At 55.6% G+C, this 17,105-nt stretch overlaps 1 protein-coding gene across 1 annotated transcript in view; it reads left to right on the top strand.

Annotated features, from left to right (window-relative positions):
• Positions 1-14,599, top strand: part of LOC144943550 (uncharacterized) — a 48,813-nt gene extending 34,214 nt beyond the window's left edge. The window contains exons 9-19 of the mRNA XM_078871123.1: positions 1,505-1,629; positions 2,615-2,770; positions 3,908-3,986; positions 6,789-6,862; positions 8,738-8,827; positions 9,329-9,454; positions 9,729-9,764; positions 10,737-10,893; positions 11,390-11,425; positions 14,241-14,296; positions 14,540-14,599. Of these exons, the coding sequence (XP_078727249.1) occupies positions 1,505-1,629; positions 2,615-2,770; positions 3,908-3,986; positions 6,789-6,862; positions 8,738-8,827; positions 9,329-9,454; positions 9,729-9,764; positions 10,737-10,893; positions 11,390-11,421 (875 nt within the window). The 3' untranslated portion in view covers positions 11,422-11,425; positions 14,241-14,296; positions 14,540-14,599. The remainder of the gene's footprint in view (positions 1-1,504; positions 1,630-2,614; positions 2,771-3,907; positions 3,987-6,788; positions 6,863-8,737; positions 8,828-9,328; positions 9,455-9,728; positions 9,765-10,736; positions 10,894-11,389; positions 11,426-14,240; positions 14,297-14,539) is intronic.
• Positions 14,600-17,105: the final 2,506 nt, after the last annotated feature.

The raw sequence follows: 17,105 nt of genomic DNA, 5'->3' as shown, positions 1-17,105 counted from the left end.
CAGACACCACAAAATCCGTCTGCCAGATGCTTGCAGCCTCTTGATGCCCTCTCAGAAAAATGCAGAGATGTATCCACTTAGGCAGCTGGAACTAAACTGAACTGGTGGGTTTAAGGCCCCTGTATTTATACTACTATTTATACTACTGGAAAGTTCTAGAATGTTATAGAAGTTACTCCAAGTTTACTCAGCACTGAATCTATCTGGAATGTTCTGGAAATAGGTACATTTCAAAATATCACTGTCCTGGTCACAAAAGCAAAGTTTGTGGGGAATAAGAGCCATTTGCTGTACTTTTGAGGCATAAGCAATTAGGAAATAACACTTACTACCCAGGGACAAAAACATTTTGTTACACAGTATATAAGAAACGCCACAGTGGCAGCACCCTGCTGTTAACCAGTCCCTTGTCTCTACTCAACTAAACTTTTATTTTATTTTTTATTTTATTTTGCCAGGTAAGAGCCGCCAAGCTATACGGCTCGTTTTTCAGAAGCGACCTGAACTGGGTCACAAATGATACCTGCACAATGAAATGGCTCATCATCATCATCGTCGTCGTCGTCGTCACGTGGACATTTATAGCAGCAGCCAACTACTCTGAGCGCGTAGCGACGTCGATTCTAAATGTGGAGCGGGGGGGGGGGGACCCGGAGGGCCCCGGAGACAAATCCACGCGACCACGGGGAGAGAACCCACGACCTCCTGTAAACCAGGCGAGGTAGTTAACATCTCCTAGCCACCGTGATGATGATGATGAGAAAGACGCAAACTCCAAATATACAGCAGCAGCAGGCGTCAGGGTTGGGATCGGACCCACGACCTCCTGTATACCAGGCGAGGTAGTTAACATCTGCTAGCCACCGTGATGATGATGAGAGAGAAACACTACAATCTCCAAATATACAGCAGCAGGCGTCAGGGTCGGGATCGAACCCACGACCTCCTGTAAACCAGGCGAGGTAGTTAACATCTCCTAGCCACCGAGGCACCCCTCAGTGTGACCCCAGGGGGAGGCGTGGCGGGGGGTGATGGACGAGGTGAGCGGCCCGCGTCTCGCCCGGAGGGCCCTGGGGGACAGAAGAGGCCCTCCCGCGTCTCCGCGAGGTCTCGCCGGACGGGGTGGGGGGCGCCTCTGAGGGCCACGTGAAGTTGACGGGGCGAGGGGGGAGGGTCCGCGCTCTGCGGTGGTTGCGGAGCCTCAGAGGTTGGGGGAAGTAGCCCAACCCCCCCCCCCCCCCCATAGGAGTGGGGGGGTTGAGCGATCGGCAGCACGATTCGTCTGGGTTTGATCCCTGGCAGTGGCCTTAAACGAGTAACCCCGGTGCGTCGTGTCTGAACGTCGCCACTGGGGAGACAAAGGCGGCCGGGCGCGGTGTCGACCACCCACCCCGGGACACGTGCCGTGCCGGCTTTCAAAGGTGCTGCTCGCTAACAGCACTTGGCCCAACAGTCTGTTCAGGCTATACGGGTGGTCTTTGTCTCTGTGTGTGTGTGCGTGCAGAGAGGGGCCCGTGGAAGGGAATCTCTCAGATCATCCGCAGGCCGTTTGGGGGCCGCTCGCCCCCCGAGACTCGCCGCGTGTTTGGGGTGCGGCTTGAGGACTGCGCCCCCTCGCTCACACACACGGTGAGGACCCCCCCCCCCACCTGAGTCTCTGTGTCTCTCTGTGTGTCTCTGTCTCGCTGTGTCTCTCCCTGCGTCTCTGTGTCTCTCTCTCTGTGTCTCTGTGTCTCTGTGTCTCTCTCTGCGTCTCTCTGTGTCTCTCTATGTGTCTCTCTCTCGCTGTGTCTCTTTGTGTCGCTCTGTCTCTCTGTGTCTCTGTGTCTCTCTGTGTCTCTCTGTGTCTCTCTGTCTGTCTCTCTGTGTCTCTCTGTGTCTCTCTATCTCTATCTGTGTCTCTCTGTGTCTCTCTGTCTCTCTGTGTCTCTCTGTGTCTCTCTGTGTGTCTCTCTCTGCGTCTCTCTGTCTGTCTCTCTGTGTCTCTCTGTCTCTCTCTGTGTCTCTCTGTCTCTCTCTGTGTCTCTCTGTATCTCTGTGTCTCTCTGTGTCTCTCTGTGTCTCTCTCTGTCTCTCTGTGTCTCTCTGTGTCTCTCTGTCTGTCTCTCTGTGTCTCTCTGTGTCTCTCTATCTCTATCTGTGTCTCTCTGTGTCTCTCTGTCTCTCTGTGTCTCTCTGTGTCTCTCTGTGTGTCTCTCTCTGCGTCTCTCTGTCTGTCTCTCTGTGTCTCTCTGTCTCTCTCTGTGTCTCTCTGTCTCTCTCTGTGTCTCTCTGTATCTCTGTGTCTCTCTGTGTCTCTCTGTGTCTCTCTCTGTCTCTCTGTGTCTCTCTGTGTCTCTCTCTGTCTCTCTCTGTGTCTCTCTCTGTCTCTCTCTGTGTCTCTCTGTCTCTCTGTGTCTCTCTCTGTCTCTCTGTGTCTTTCTCTGTATCTCTGTGTCTCTCTCTGTCTCTCTGTGTGTCTCTCTGTCTATCTCTGTCTCTCTGTGTGTCTCTCTCTGTGTCTCTCTCTGTGTCTCTGTTACTCTGTCTTTCTATCTATCTGTGTCTCTGTATCTGTGCGTGACCCCGTGTGTGTGACCTCGCGTGTGTGACCCCGCGTGCGCGCGCGCCCCAGCTGGTGCCGCGCGTGCTGGAGCTCTTCTGCGAGCTGGTGGAGCGCCACGGGCTGGGCTCGCGGGGCATCTACCGCGTGCCGGGCCGCGTGTCCCACGTGACGGCGCTGCAGCAGGAGCTGACGCGCTGCGGCGGGGAGGTCGACACCGCAGAGCAGGTGCGGGACGACTCGGGGCGGGGGGGGGGCAGAGAGAAACACGGGGACACGGGACAGAGAGAGAGTCCACGGAGCAGATGTGGGACAGGGGGACACGGAGACAGACAGAGACTCAGACTGCACAGGGCAGGTGTGGGATACGGAGAGACAGCGAGAGAGGGAGGCTTTTTGGCTTTTAAAATCCGTGTTGATTCTCACGAGAAGCAACACGCCGTGGCTACTGCACAATGTAAACAAATCATCTTGTGCAAAATAGTCTGCACATGAAGCATGTACAAGAGAGGGTGGGGGGTGAGAGGGTGGAGGATGGGGGGAGGGTGAGAGGGTGGGGGGAGTGAGAGGGTGGGAGGGTGAGAGGGTGGGGGGAGAGTGGGAGGGTGGGGGGAGGGTGAGAGGGTGGGAGAGTGAGGGGGTGGGGGAGTGAGAGGGTGAGAGGGTGGGGGAGTGAGAGGGTGGGGGGAGGGTGAGAGGGTGGGGAAGGTGATAGGGTGGGGGAGGGTGAGTGAGAGGGTGGGAGGGTGAGAGGGTGGGGGGAGTGAAAGGGTGGGAGAGTGAGAGGGTGGGAGAGTGAGAGGGTGGGGGTGAGAGGGTGGGGGAGGGTGGGAGGGTGAGAGGGTGGGAGGGTGAGGGGGTGGGGATGAGAGGTGGGAGGGTGAGAGGGTGTGGGGAGTGAGAGGGTGGGGGGAGTGAGAGGGTGGGGGGAGTGAGAGGGTGGGGGGAGAGTGAGAGGGTGGGGAGAGTGAGAGGGTGGGGGGAGTGAGAGGGTGGGGGGAGAGTGAGAGGGTGGGGGGAGGGTGAGAGGGTGGGGGAGGGTGGGAGGGTGAGAGGGTGGGAGGGTGAGGGGTGGGGGTGAGAGGGTGGGGAGGGTGAGAGGGTGTGGGGAGTGAGAGGGTGGGGGGAGTGAGAGGGTGGGGGGAGTGAGAGGGTGGGGGGAGAGTGAGAGGGTGGGGAGAGTGAGAGGGTGGGGGGAGTGAGAGGGTGGGGGGAGAGTGAGAGGGTGGGGGGAGGGTGAGAGGGTGGGGGGAGTGAGAGGGTGGGGGAGAGTGAGAGGGTGGGGGGAGGGTGAGAGGGTGGGGGGAGTGAGAGGGTGGGGGGTGAGAGGGGGGAGTGAGAGGTCTCTGTGTGGGTGCGCGTCAGAGGTGGCATGACCCCAACGTGGTGAGCTCCCTGCTCAAGTCCTTCCTGCAGAAGCTGCCAGACGCCTTGCTCACTGAAGGTACACTCACCATCACTCACCATCACTCACCATCACTCACTCACCATCACTCACCATCACTCACCATCACTCACCATCACTCACTCACCATCACTCACCATCACTCACTCACCATCACTCACCATCACTCACCATCACTCACTCACCATCACTCACCATCACTCACCATCACTCACTCACCATCACTCACCATCACTCACTCACCATCACTCACCATCACTCACCATCACTCACTCACCATCACTCACCATCACTCACTCACTCACCATCACTCACTCACCATCACTCACCATCACTCACCATCACTCACTCACCATCACTCACCATCACTCACTCACCATCACTCACCATCACTCACCATCACTCACTCACCATCACTTACCATCACTCACTCACCATCACTTACTCACTCACCATCACTTACCATCACTCACTCACCATCACTTACTCACTCACCATCACTCACCATCAATCACTCACCATCACTCACCATCACTCACTCACCATCACTCACCATCACTCACTCACCATCACTAACTCTCACGTACACGCTCACTCACTCTCCCACACTCACTCACCCTAACTCTCACACTCTCACTCACACTCACTCAGACTCTCACTCACACTCTAACTCTCACTCACACTCACTCACACTCTCACTCACACTCTCACTCACACTCTCACTCACTCACACTCTCACTCACTCTCTACAACACAGGGAGATAGCATACAGACTGCACACCGTCAAAAACACAAAGACAAAGATCCCACGTGTAGCCTTAACAGACTTTTGGGGCAAGTGCTGTTAGCGAGCACATATAAAGGTCAGAACGGTATACGAGGGGGTGGGTGGCCAGCACCACACCCGACCGCCTTTGTCTCCCGAGTGGCGATGTTTACACACCGCACCAGGTACTCATTTCAGGCTGAGTCGACCTAGGAGAGGCCCAGTGACCGGTTCGTATTATCGTCACTGGGTGTTGGTGGCCGTGAGCGAGAATCGAAGTCGGGTCGCCGGGTTCATAGCGCACACAGCACAACGCACACTCTCACACGCTCACACTCGCACTCTCACACTCTCTCACTCACTCACTCTCATACTCACACTCACTCATACACACTCACACTCTCACACGCTCACACTCGCACTCTCACACTCTCTCACTCACTCACTCTCATACTCACACTCACTCATACACACTCACACTCTCACACTCTCTCACTCGCACTCTCACACTCTCTCACTCACACTCTCACACTCACACTCTCACACTCACACTCTCACACTCTCTCACTCACACTCTCACACTCTCTCACTCACACTCTCACACTCACACTCTCACACTGACACTCTCACACTCACTCACACTCTCACTCACTCTCACACTCTCACTCACTCTCACACTCTCACACTCACTCTCACACTCTCACACTCACTCTCTCACTCTCTCACTCACTCTCTCACTCACTCTCTCACTCACTCTCTCACTCTCACTCTTACACTCTCACACTCACACTCTCACACTCACACTCACTCACTCACACACTCACACACTCACTCACACACACTCACACTCTCTCACTCGCACACTCGCACTCTCACACTCTCTCACTCTCAAACTCACACTCTCACACTCACTCACACACTCACACTCTCACACTCTCTCACTCACTCTCACACTCACACTCTCACACTCACTCACACACTCTAACACTCACTCTCACACTCTCACACTCACTCTCACACTATCTCACTCTCACACTCTCTCACTCTCACACTCTCTCACTCTCACACCCTCACTCTCTCACACTCACTCTCTCACACTCACTCTCACACTCTCTCACTCTCTCACACTCACTCTCACTCACTCTCTCACACTCACTCTCACTCACTCTCTCACACTCACTTTCACTCACTCTCTCACACTCACTTTCACTCACTCTCTCACACTCACTTTCACTCACTCTCTCACACTCACTCACACTCATTCACACTCACTCACACACTCACACGCTCCTCGGTCTCACGCACTCTGCAGAACAGAGGCAGGGGGGTCGTACAAACTCCACGTGGAGAGGCGCCCCATTCGGTGATTGAACCCAGGCTTGAGTGCCGCGAGTCGCGAGTGCCACCGCTACGCTGTGGCCACCCTGCCGCCGCCTGGTGGTGATGTGGGACGTACATGCCTGTCAACCCCTTGTCAGGGGCCTACCTTTTTACAGACTAATTCAGACCGTATTGGTCACCCCGTGCCCCTTATAAGTCTCAACGTTCATCCTGCAAAGTCCCATCACAAGGTCGAGAAACACAAACAAACACACGATTTCTTTTTACTAAACGTGTGCCCGTATTGAGACGGCTGTACGCCGCGTGGACGTGAACACTCGCTGTCCCTGCACAAGAACACGAGGCGAACCGCACGGCTTGACAGACCTCGGCACGTGCGTTGAACTTCGTTCGTACCGGAACGCAGCCCGCCGCGCTAATCCGAGTTGCGGGTGCAAAGGACAATCAAACTGAACACGCAAAGTGGTTCTAAAGAAATGCGTTTGTCAGTCTAGACGACGACGAAGATGATTAAACATTTCACCGAGCTCCAGTGGTCTCGTCACGTCGGAAGGCAGAGCGTTCCAGACGGCCCCGCGCGACGATGCGGTGTTTCCGTCTTCGTTCGACGGGCAGCCCGGGGGAGCCGCTGTCGCTGCGAGGTCGACCCCGGGGGTGGCGTGATTCATGGTCGATGCTTCACTTGACATGGTGACGGGCGAGGTGTTGACGACGATGTCGCTGCCCCCCGCTAGGCAAGTACAAGGCCCTCATCGAGGCGAACCAGAGGGCGCAGCCAGCGGAGAGACTGCGCGCCCTGCGGCAGCGGGTGAGGGGGCGCACACTGCTGACGATCGGGGTGACGACGACGATGACGACGATCAGGGTGACGATGATGACGATCAGGGTGATGATGATGACGACGATGACGACGATGACGACGATCGGGGTGACGATGACGACGATCGGGGTGACGATGACGACGACGATCAGGGTGACGATGATGACAATGACGATCAGGGTGACGATGATGACGATCAGGGTGATGATGATGACGACGATGACGACGATCGGGGTGACGATGACGACGATCGGGGTGACGATGACGACGATCGGGGTGACGATGACGACGACGATCAGGGTGACGATGATGACAATGACGATCAGGGTGACGATGATGACAATGACGATCAGGGTGACGATGATGACAATAACGATCAGGGTGACGGTGCTGCTGCTGCTGCTGCTGCTGCTGTTCACTCCTGCACTATGCCTCTGTGAGTCGGCGCATGAAGAGGGCTCTCCTTCACATAGTGTGCTTGCCCAGAGGTAACGAGCATCTGCAGCGATGAGTTCCAGTGAGGGTGAAGCCGCTTGCCTCCGTTTCACCGCTGCCACAGGCACGAGCGGCAATGCCGCAGCAGAAGCGGCCAATTAGCGGTGAGGGGCCAATTAGCGGTGAGGGGCCAATTAGCGGTGAGAAGCTGGCGCGACCAACAATTGCCGAAGCTCTGCGGCCCTCTATGTATCAAACGTTTTCAGCCAATTAATGAAACGTGTATAGGTGTGCGAGGAAAACCGGGGCACTCGGAGAAAATCCGCGCATACGAGGGGGCAACGCTGTATCCCCGTGCAGATGGAAGAGGTTGGATGTCCGCGTTGTTTTGCTGTGCCGCCTTCTCCTGGCGAGCCAGGGTACGCGGGGGACGCAGTCTCGCAGCCCATCTGTGTGTGATCCACCAACCCTTGCTCGATTATGCAGGCCACGTGCGTAGCCACTACTGCCCGGCTAACAAACACCGACGGTAACAGCAACAATAACGGCGACACATTCAGCTGTGCGATGCCGGTGGGTTTAGGCGAGGCTGGGAGCATTGTACATCCGTCGGTGAACGGAACTAGAGGGGGAAAAAATAAAACTAAAAACAACTTCATGGGTACCGAGGCTCCCACGGGGACCACGCGTTAGGGGCTGCGCGCGTGGCAGTTTTGGCGTCGGCTATCGCAGAGTGCGGGCGGTCGTGTCGCCAGGGTTGTCTGTGGTGAGTAACAACGCCTCTAAAAACAACGGTGGCGCCTTCGCCTCCGCAAGTAAAAGATTTCGGCGGTGAGTGGCACACCCCCACCCACCCCGCAACTTGCAGACGTCTCGCAACGGGAAAGTGGTTCAATTGTATCTGTTGTGCATGCTGCTGCTGCTGCTATGCACCCAGACTGGCACGCTCCTACGCCTTGTCGCTTACCATCGTGCGATTTGTTTAACCTGGCTTGCGCTTTGCACGGCTGCCATGTTTGTTGTGTTGTTTGTTGGTGAAACGTTCTTACCCCGCGCCCCGTCTGGACCATCTGTGTAGAAATAGCTTCATAGCTGATCGGATTTCTCCTGCAGTATAAATACATATTCAGATTCTGATCGTTCATGTTGTTTACCACATCGCTGATGAAGTAGCTGCTGCTGCTGTTGTTGTTGTTGCTGCCGAAGCTTGTTAAGTTGTTGTCGTTGTTGTTGATGCTTTGAACATCGCCGTTTGTTCTCCTTGTTGATGTTACGTCGTTGGCATTGCTGAGGACTGTGTCGACCTTTCTCTGTGTATTTGAGTAGTCGCTGATGAGCGTTGTGATTGCCGCAATTGACGAGCGTTTTTGTTGATGGTTTTCTATCATCGACCTTGTTGTTGTTGTCCTTGTTGTTGTTACGATGTAGGTGCAGGAGATGCCCGGCCACCACTACCACACGCTCAGGTTCCTGGCGAGACACCTGCAGAAGGTGGCGCAGCACGCACAGCACAACAAGGTGAGCCGCGCTGAAGGCAAAGCCCTCCCCCCCCCCCCCGTGTAGCCTTAACAGACTGTGTGTGTGATGTGTGTGATGTGTGTGTGATGTGTGTGCGTGTGTGATGTGTGTGTATGATGTGTGTGATGTGTGTGTGATGTGTGTGTGATGTGTGCATGATGTGTGTGTGATGTGTGTGTGATGTGTGCATGATGTGTGTGCGTGTGTATATGATGTGTGTGTGATGTGTGTGTGATGTGCATGCGTGTTAGATAGACGCACACAACTTGGTGATCTTAAGGCTATACGTGGGATCTAAGTGTGCATGTGCTGTGCGTGTGTCATCTTTGTGTATGTGATGTGTGTGATGTGCGTGTGAGTGTGAGCGCGTGTGATGTGTGTGAGCACGTGTGATGCGTGTGTGTGTGATGCGTGTGTGTGAAGTGTCTGTGTGTGTGTGATGCGTGTGTGTGTGTGTGATGCGTGTGTGTGTGATGCATGTGTGTGTGTGGTGCGTGTTAGATGGACGCACACAACCTGGCGATCGTGTTCGGCCAGACCGTCCTGCGCCCTCCGTGCGGCTCCCTCACCAAGCTCATGGCCAACATGGCCGAGCACAACCGCCTCGTGGAGTCGCTCATACGACACGTTCGTCACCCCCCACTTACCCATTTTATCTCGTCACCCGGTCACCCGGTTACCCCTGCAACCCATTACCTCGTTTACCAGCTGTCCCGTTATCGCATTACTCCCGATATCGTTTGCCGGGCTATACCCTGTCACCTCGTGACCCCATTACGCATGCAGCTGAGACGGGGGTCGCTCACCGCTCACGACAAACGCCAATTAAATAAATTAACTCCGAGCGCTTCCCCCCCCTTCCCCTGCACCCCCCCCCGTCTCCTCTCCACCTCCGCCACAGTGCGACTGGTTCTTTTCAGAGAACTCCGATCTTCCGGTGAGTACCACGCTGCGCGCGCGATTGTGTGTATGTGATGTGCGCGCGCGATTGTGCGTAATAATGTGTATGCGAGTGCGCGTGTATGCGATTGTGCATCTGTACTTATGATTGTAATTGTTCATGCACATCTGGATTGTAGTGTTGCTAGATTAGCGCTACGACACGGCCATTGTGAACCTCATAAGACAGTTTAACACGTAGTAGGCTTTCGCGACCAATGTCATCCATACCACTGCTTTTTCTTTGGGTTAGATCGCGTAAATATGTGAATTTCGTTAAACGCTACCCCTCTACCTACATCTACCCCTGTTTAAGGAACGAAACAGGAGGACTTCTCCACAAATCTTGATGTCGCCTGATGAAGCTGGTTGTAATTACTCGCGAAAAGTCGTATTCAAGATTGTAAATGTCGTGGCTTGGCTCTCCACCGGTGTGCTGTACTAGTGACGGATTGGCACGTTCTGTTTACGTGACAACCCTGACTAGTCGGCTGTGTTGGATGTTGGCGGCTTTAACGAGTCGTAAGACACTTTGCAAATTGTACGCAATTTCAGCACCGTGGACAGCGCCACCAGCAGACCTCTCGTGACATTACTGAATAAGGTCCGCAGACAGCTCCGGGCTGTTCACGTGAACACCGGTCCACCACACTGTGTGGTGGCTCAGACTAAAACGGTCAGCGTCTGGCTGAGACCGAGTCCTCAACACGGGTGGAGGAGGAATCAACGAGTGAGGTCCGCAGCAGCAACAGCAGCAGCAGCAGTGGTAGCAGCTACAGAAGAGTGATAGGGAGACGAACCAACCGCTGTTGAGCGAGTGAGTGGAGTTAAACGGTGAGCTGGCGATTAATTTAAGGGGGCCCCCTTAATAACAAAATAAAAATCGCCACCCCCCCCCCCCAGATCGGCCTCTGGCTACAACGCTTGCTCACCACATCCCCCCCCGCGCCTCCCGTCTCCCCGCCCCCAGACACCGGATGACGAAGCGAAGGTGGCGGGCGAGGTGAAGGAGGAGGCGGGCGAGGTGAAGGAGGCGGCGGGCGAGGAAGGGAAAGAGGTCCTGGCGTCTCACGCGGAGTTCCCGGACGGCATCCCGGGCACCGAGGGGATCACCGACAGCGGCTCGGGTGAGGCGTGACGACCTCACACTCACCCCCCCCCCCCCCCCCAAGGACAAAGGTCCCCCGTGTGGCCTTTGGCAGGCTGTTGGGGCAAGGGCTGCTCGCGAGCACCTATGAAGGCCGGCACGGCGCACCAGGTGGTGTGGCCGCCACGACGCATGCCCGGCCACCTTTGTCTCTCCAGCGGTGATGTTTCCACACCACGCCAGGGTACTCACTGAAGGCTGATTTGACCTAGGGGAGGCCTGGGACCAGCTCAAGTATTCACCAATGAACATAAGTGCTAAGGAGGCAACCGATTGCCAGTGAGCGAGTGACCTGAGTGAATTGGTAAGTGTCGGATCATCAAGCGCCCTGGGCTGCTGTACCCGGGTGCTGTGCGTGTGAGCGTGGTGTGGAGAGTGCGTGGTGAGTATGTGGTGAGTGTGGAGAGTGCGTGGTGAGTATGTGGTGAGTGCAGAGTGGACGCTAACAGCCCGGTGCTTCCCCCTCTCTCCCCCAGCATTCCCCCGCGCCAAGCAGGAGGCCGACTAACCCGGTAGGATTAACCCCCACTCACAGCCCGGCTGTACCCACGCTGGCATGCCTGCCTTAAGCCTAGCTCTAATGGTGACCTAAACACTAATCCAAGCACTCACCTTAACCATAACACTAACCATCTTCCTAGCACCAAAATCTTTCCATTACCATAGCCCTAATTGTGACACCAACTCTAACCATAACTCTGCTAACCTTAGCCCGGGCACTGACCCTAATTCTAATAACTCTGGAGGTATGAGTAATGCTAGCCCCAACCAGTGCCATGACTAGCCTCTATTCCAGCACTAACTATACTCGCAACTTTAGCCCTAACTCTAACACTAATCCTACCCCTAGCCATGGTGGCGAGATGTTAACTACCTCGCTTGATATGCAGATGGTCGTGGGTTCGATCCCGACCCTGACGCCTGTATAGTTGGAGTGTTTATGTTCTCCCCGTGGTTGCGTGGATTTTCCTCTGAGTCCTCTGGGTTGTCTCTCCACATTTAGAATCAACATGGGTTGACAGTATTTGGCTGCTACAAATGTCCACATGATAAGCCACTTCGAGTTGAGCTATTATTTTTGGCCAGGTCGCTTCTGAAAAAAGAGCTACATAATTGAATGGGCCTTACCTGGTCAAATAAAAAATTGTTCATTTTAGCTCGAACTCTGACCCTACCCCGAGCTCGAACCGCAGCCATAGCCGCAGACCTGGCCCAGCCACTGGGCCGGCGCTACTGTCACCTCCAAGTCACCACAAAACCATCAGCGTGGAACAAATCCACGATGAACCACCGCTCATAATGCGCCATTAAAGTACAACACTTATTGTATAATAATACTGACAGTACCTGCTTACCAACATAGTCTTACCATGTTCTAAATAGAAATCCACACAACAGGTGACGCAAATTTCTTGCACAGGTCACAGCCCGAAGGACATCATCACACGCGTCTCGTTTTCTATTTGCCGTACACGGCTAAATGCGTGTCGCGTACATTGCAGTGCTCCTTGTGCAAACCATAGATACAACATCTGTCTGTCTGTCTCGTTTGTTGTCTTAGGACCAGGTAAGCAGAGCCCATTGACATCCAGGGTCTATTTTGAAAGGCAGACCTGGGTTTGACTGACTTTGAGTGAAAGGGGGGCGGGGGGGGACGAACCACAACGCAAAGATCGTACACTTTTAGACGAAAACCACGGCAGAAGACACGACGCGGACCCAGCGGCAGCACAAACCCGCCAACCCTCTGCCGCTTCTTGCGGAAAAGGGTTCGCGGTTTGAACCTGGCGGGCGCGCTCCCCAGTAAATACTGCGGCTTGCGTGCTTAACCGTAAACGAACTTCATGCCACAGTGGACGTCAATGACCGCCCCCCCCCCGACCACCCGTCCCGTGAAGTCTGGCGAAGAGCAGACCATTGCGTGCCGGCGTCGCGTTCTGAATTTGAAAAAATGGACTCGCCATTTATTAGCTGTTAGTTGGATACATCCACAAAAGATCCCCGCGACGTCGTTGAAGAGAGCAAGGCCGTCGCGTGCCGGTGTCGCCGTTAAAACTTGGTCAGGTTTGACAAAACATTACGATGATTCGGTTGGAACGTACAGAGCAATCGCCGCACACCGCTGCAAAGAACCTGGCAGGTAACCTCCCGAATGAGTCATGCGACTCGACGATGAGGCTTTCCCGGATTAACAAGTGCAGTCATCATAGCAACATCGAAATCCCATTGCTTTTAAATCTGTACACATGATATACATGTGTAGCAAAATCAATAGTTGTACTTTGCTCTCATATCCATCTATGCACCCGCCCACCTTGGCCAAGCCCGCACTGACCAGTGTGGTGAAGTATGGTCAAATAACAACCACCCCCCATGACCCGCAACGGCTTGGGGAAGGGAGACCTCCCTCATCCAGCAGTGGATCGACGACGGAGCTGCACGTGTCCGATTACACACACGCAAACAGTGGAGATATTAATATTTAATTGCAACAAACATTTGCATTTCATTGTTTATCAATGCAGACGAGCTGAGTGCACACGCACACAGGGGAACTAAGTGCTCCTAAGTGCCGTGGTTACGATTGCACGAGCAGACTTTGTTGTTTAATGGATTCTGAATGAGCGGGTCGAGAGGGATGGTTGTGTTGTGATGTTTGGGGGGTGTGGGGGGAGGGGTGTATAGGGGGATGTCCTGTGTGAATAGGGGGGTGGGTGCTGTGGTGGTGGCGGCGTGTGTGTGTAAGGGATGTTCTGTGTGAATAGGGGGGTGGGTTCTGTGGTGGTGTGTCTAAGGGACGTCCTGTGTGAATAGACGGGAGGGAGGGTGTAGTGGTGGTGGTAAGGGATGTTCTGTGTTAATGGGTGAGTGGTGGTGTGTAAGGGATGTTCTGTGTGCATAGGCGAGTGTAGTGGTGATGTGTAAGGGATGTTGTGTGAACAGGTGGGGGGGAGAGTGTAGTGGTGGTGTGTAATGGATGTTCTGTGTGCATAGGTGGGAGGGTGAAGTGGTGGTGTGTGTGTGACAGGGACGATCTGTGTGAATAGAGTGTGAGTGGGAGAGACTGTGTGGGGTGTGCCATTCTGGGTGTACTAATTTGTGCAATGTGAATAGGAAGTGTGTGAGGTTGTGATGTGGGGTTTGTATCGAGGTTGTCTTGTGTTGAGCGTGTGGTGTGATGTGTGTACGAATTATTTGTTCCATGTGCATAGGAGAGTGTGAGGTTGTGATGTAGAGGGTCTTGTGTGGTGGGACATGGTGCGAGGCTGTGGTGGTGCAACGTGGCGCGAGTGTGACCGCGGCGGCGATTGTGTGGCGCGTTCACAGACGACACGGCAGGGGGCGAGGACACGACGGCACGGAGGAGAGACGTGCAGAGTGCGGTGAGTGGAGTCCTACATCAGTAACATCACCCTCATCATCGTCGGTGTCAATGTTGTTATCGTCACCACGACGCACTCCCCACACAGTAGCGTTACAGCGCATCACGTAGCGCAGGCCGCGCAACCCAGGCCACACAGCCTGGGAGTGTAGTTACAGAAGAGCTGCTGGTCAGTGTGGTCGCATATTCCTCTAACGCCACCCCGTGGCCCCCTCCCACGCCCCCCCCCCCCCGACCTTTCCAGGGTGCGGCGCCCCTGCGGCCCCTCTCCCTCCTCTCCCCCAAGCGCAAGAAGAAGAGCTACGGCGGCACCGGTCACGGCAACGCTGGCGGCGCCGATGAGCCGGACCCCGAGCGGTGGGCGGGCAACGAGAAGCGATCCCGCGCCAGAGCCGGCTCCACCATCACCGCCGCCGTCTCCTCGCGCTCCGCGGCCCCCGGCGGTGACCCCGTCCCGGCGCCGCCGCCCGCCCAGTTGACGGTGCGCGTGGCCGCGCGGGGGTCCGCCCGGGTGGCGTTGCCACTACGCCTCTTCCCGTGCGGACCTCGCGGTCCCGCGCCCTTCGTCGCCGTTCCACTGCCGCTTCTGGAGGCCTCGGTGGGCTCCGCGGATTCGCAGACGGCGGCGTCGGCCCCCTCCGCCGCCTTCCGCTGCCGCATCGCCATCGTCGTGGAGCCGCGCATTGACACGGCGGCGGCGGCGGCAGAAGGAGGCGCGGCGCGGGCCGACGAGACCGGGGCCCGGCAGGGCCAGCAGCAGGAGCAGCAGGGCACGGGCCGCTCGCGCGCCTTCAACGCGTTCCGCGTGAAGCACCGCGACACGCTGACGCGCAAGCGGCGCGAGCGGCACGCGCGCCTGCAGGTGTGCGCGAGCGCGCCGCCTGTGCCGTCGCAGCGGGGCGAGCGGCGGGGAGGGGCGCCGTGGGGAGTAGGCGGGGAGGAGAGAGGCGACGCGGGGGGAGAGGCAACCCGGCGGGAGAGGCCCCCGCGATGGTCGGCCGCCTGTCTCGCCCCGGTCACCGATGACCCCCGCGACCCACCCGAGGTATCCGCAGCCCAGCCCGAGCCCAGTGTTGTCGGCGGCAGCGGCAGCAAAAGCAGGAGGAGGAGGGAGTTCAGGCTGAGCCGGAGCATAAAGACGCTGTAAGTGCCACTCCCAAGGGCACCAGCTCGGGGGAATCTGGCAATGGGAGTTGCAGCTGAACCGAAGGTCGCATGGAAGAGGTCATCGTGTCCAGTGATGTGGAGGCCACCACTCCTCCCCCCGCCGCAAGATTGTGCAGCTGCCACAGACGACATGAGGGTTGCCACCTGTCTGGGTTTGAATTGGCACGGAGATTTGGTTGCGGGAATCGAGTTGAACTTTATTACAGCACAGTGCACAGTTTTGATAAATAATTAGACCCAAAGCCGACTGACAAACATGTCCGGGTTTTGTATCCGGAAACTGTGGCAACACAAGTCAATGCCCAGTCTCCGATGTCCACTCCTACAATCGCAACACCACTAATTATCTGGCGGCTTCAGATTTTACCCTCCCTTGATCGCCGGAAGCTCTGGTGCCACTTCTATGTTGGACTCGGAAACCTGGCCTCCTCTTCCTCCTACACCCTGCACATGCGTGCCTCCCACTACGTACAACATCCCACTCCTGATCACATTCACAGCGCTTTTGTTGCCAAGATTTATACTGAAGTTGAGAGTTGCTTTTACCCTATTCTGCTGTAACGAAATGTCAGACCTCCACATGCACCTGTGCCGAAAAGCCAGCAGGGGCTGCCACTTGGCCACACGAACCAACGCAGATCAAACTCTCAACCACTGCAGAGGAACTTCTCAACAAGCCACTACAGATCGACCTCTCAACCAACCACCAAATTACCTCTCACAAACATCACCAGGCAGTCTAAATTTGAAGTTTTCGTGACTGCAGGGATCCATACTCTTTGGTTCTTTCGGTAAAGTCTCGTAGGTATAAAATAAATTAAATCACGTTTCGGGCGCAACACAAGCGTCTGTCATCAGGTGGGACAACCACAGCAAGAAACAATTGCTGAAGTGGGAAAAAGGGCTGCTTGAAACAAGAGGCCATATAGGTAAGAGAGGGGGGAGGAGCCAGGGAGGAGAGATAGAGAGGATGGGGGTGCGGGGTAGGGAGAGTGGGGAGCTGCAAGCACGACAAAATGCCGGGGCTGGGAAGTGAGCAGGGCTGGGGGTAGGAGGCTGAACAAACTGGAGATGCGGATATGAAGGCAAACTATAAAGCAGTTAAGGTTTTACCTGGTTAATAACATCCTTCCAGCCCCGGCATATTGTCGTGCTTGCTCCCCACTCTCCCCCCCCCCTCTATCTCTCCCCCCTTGCTCCTACCCCTCTCTTACCTATATGGCCTCTTGTTACAGCAGCCCTTTTGCCCACTTCAGCAATTGTTTATTGCTGTGGTTGTCCCACCTGATGACGGACGCTTGTGTTGCGCCCGAAATGTCGTGATTTAATTTATTTTATACCTACGTGACTTTACCGAAAGAACCAAAGAGTATCACCAGGCAGATGTAGCAGAACAAAATACATGTGGGGGGTGGGGGGCAGGGTATGAAGAGTGACAAGATGAGAGGCAATACAACGCATAGACAAGGCGAACGACATACACCAAGACAAGTAGACCGACAGAGACACGGAATGAGAAGGATGTTATGGGGGGTAGGAGGTGCACTTGGTCAACCTTAACTACAGGTTCCGCCATATCTATCACATCAACTCACTCCCATCCACTTCCAACTCTCTCCTCGGCTACTGTCACACGCAACTCT

Source organism: Lampetra fluviatilis, chromosome 31 (genome assembly GCF_964198595.1).
Source record: "Lampetra fluviatilis chromosome 31, kcLamFluv1.1, whole genome shotgun sequence".
NCBI classification, from domain to species: Eukaryota; Metazoa; Chordata; class Hyperoartia; order Petromyzontiformes; family Petromyzontidae; genus Lampetra; species Lampetra fluviatilis.
Note: the sequence above shows the minus strand (reverse complement) of the source record. Positions and strands in the feature narration are given on the sequence as shown.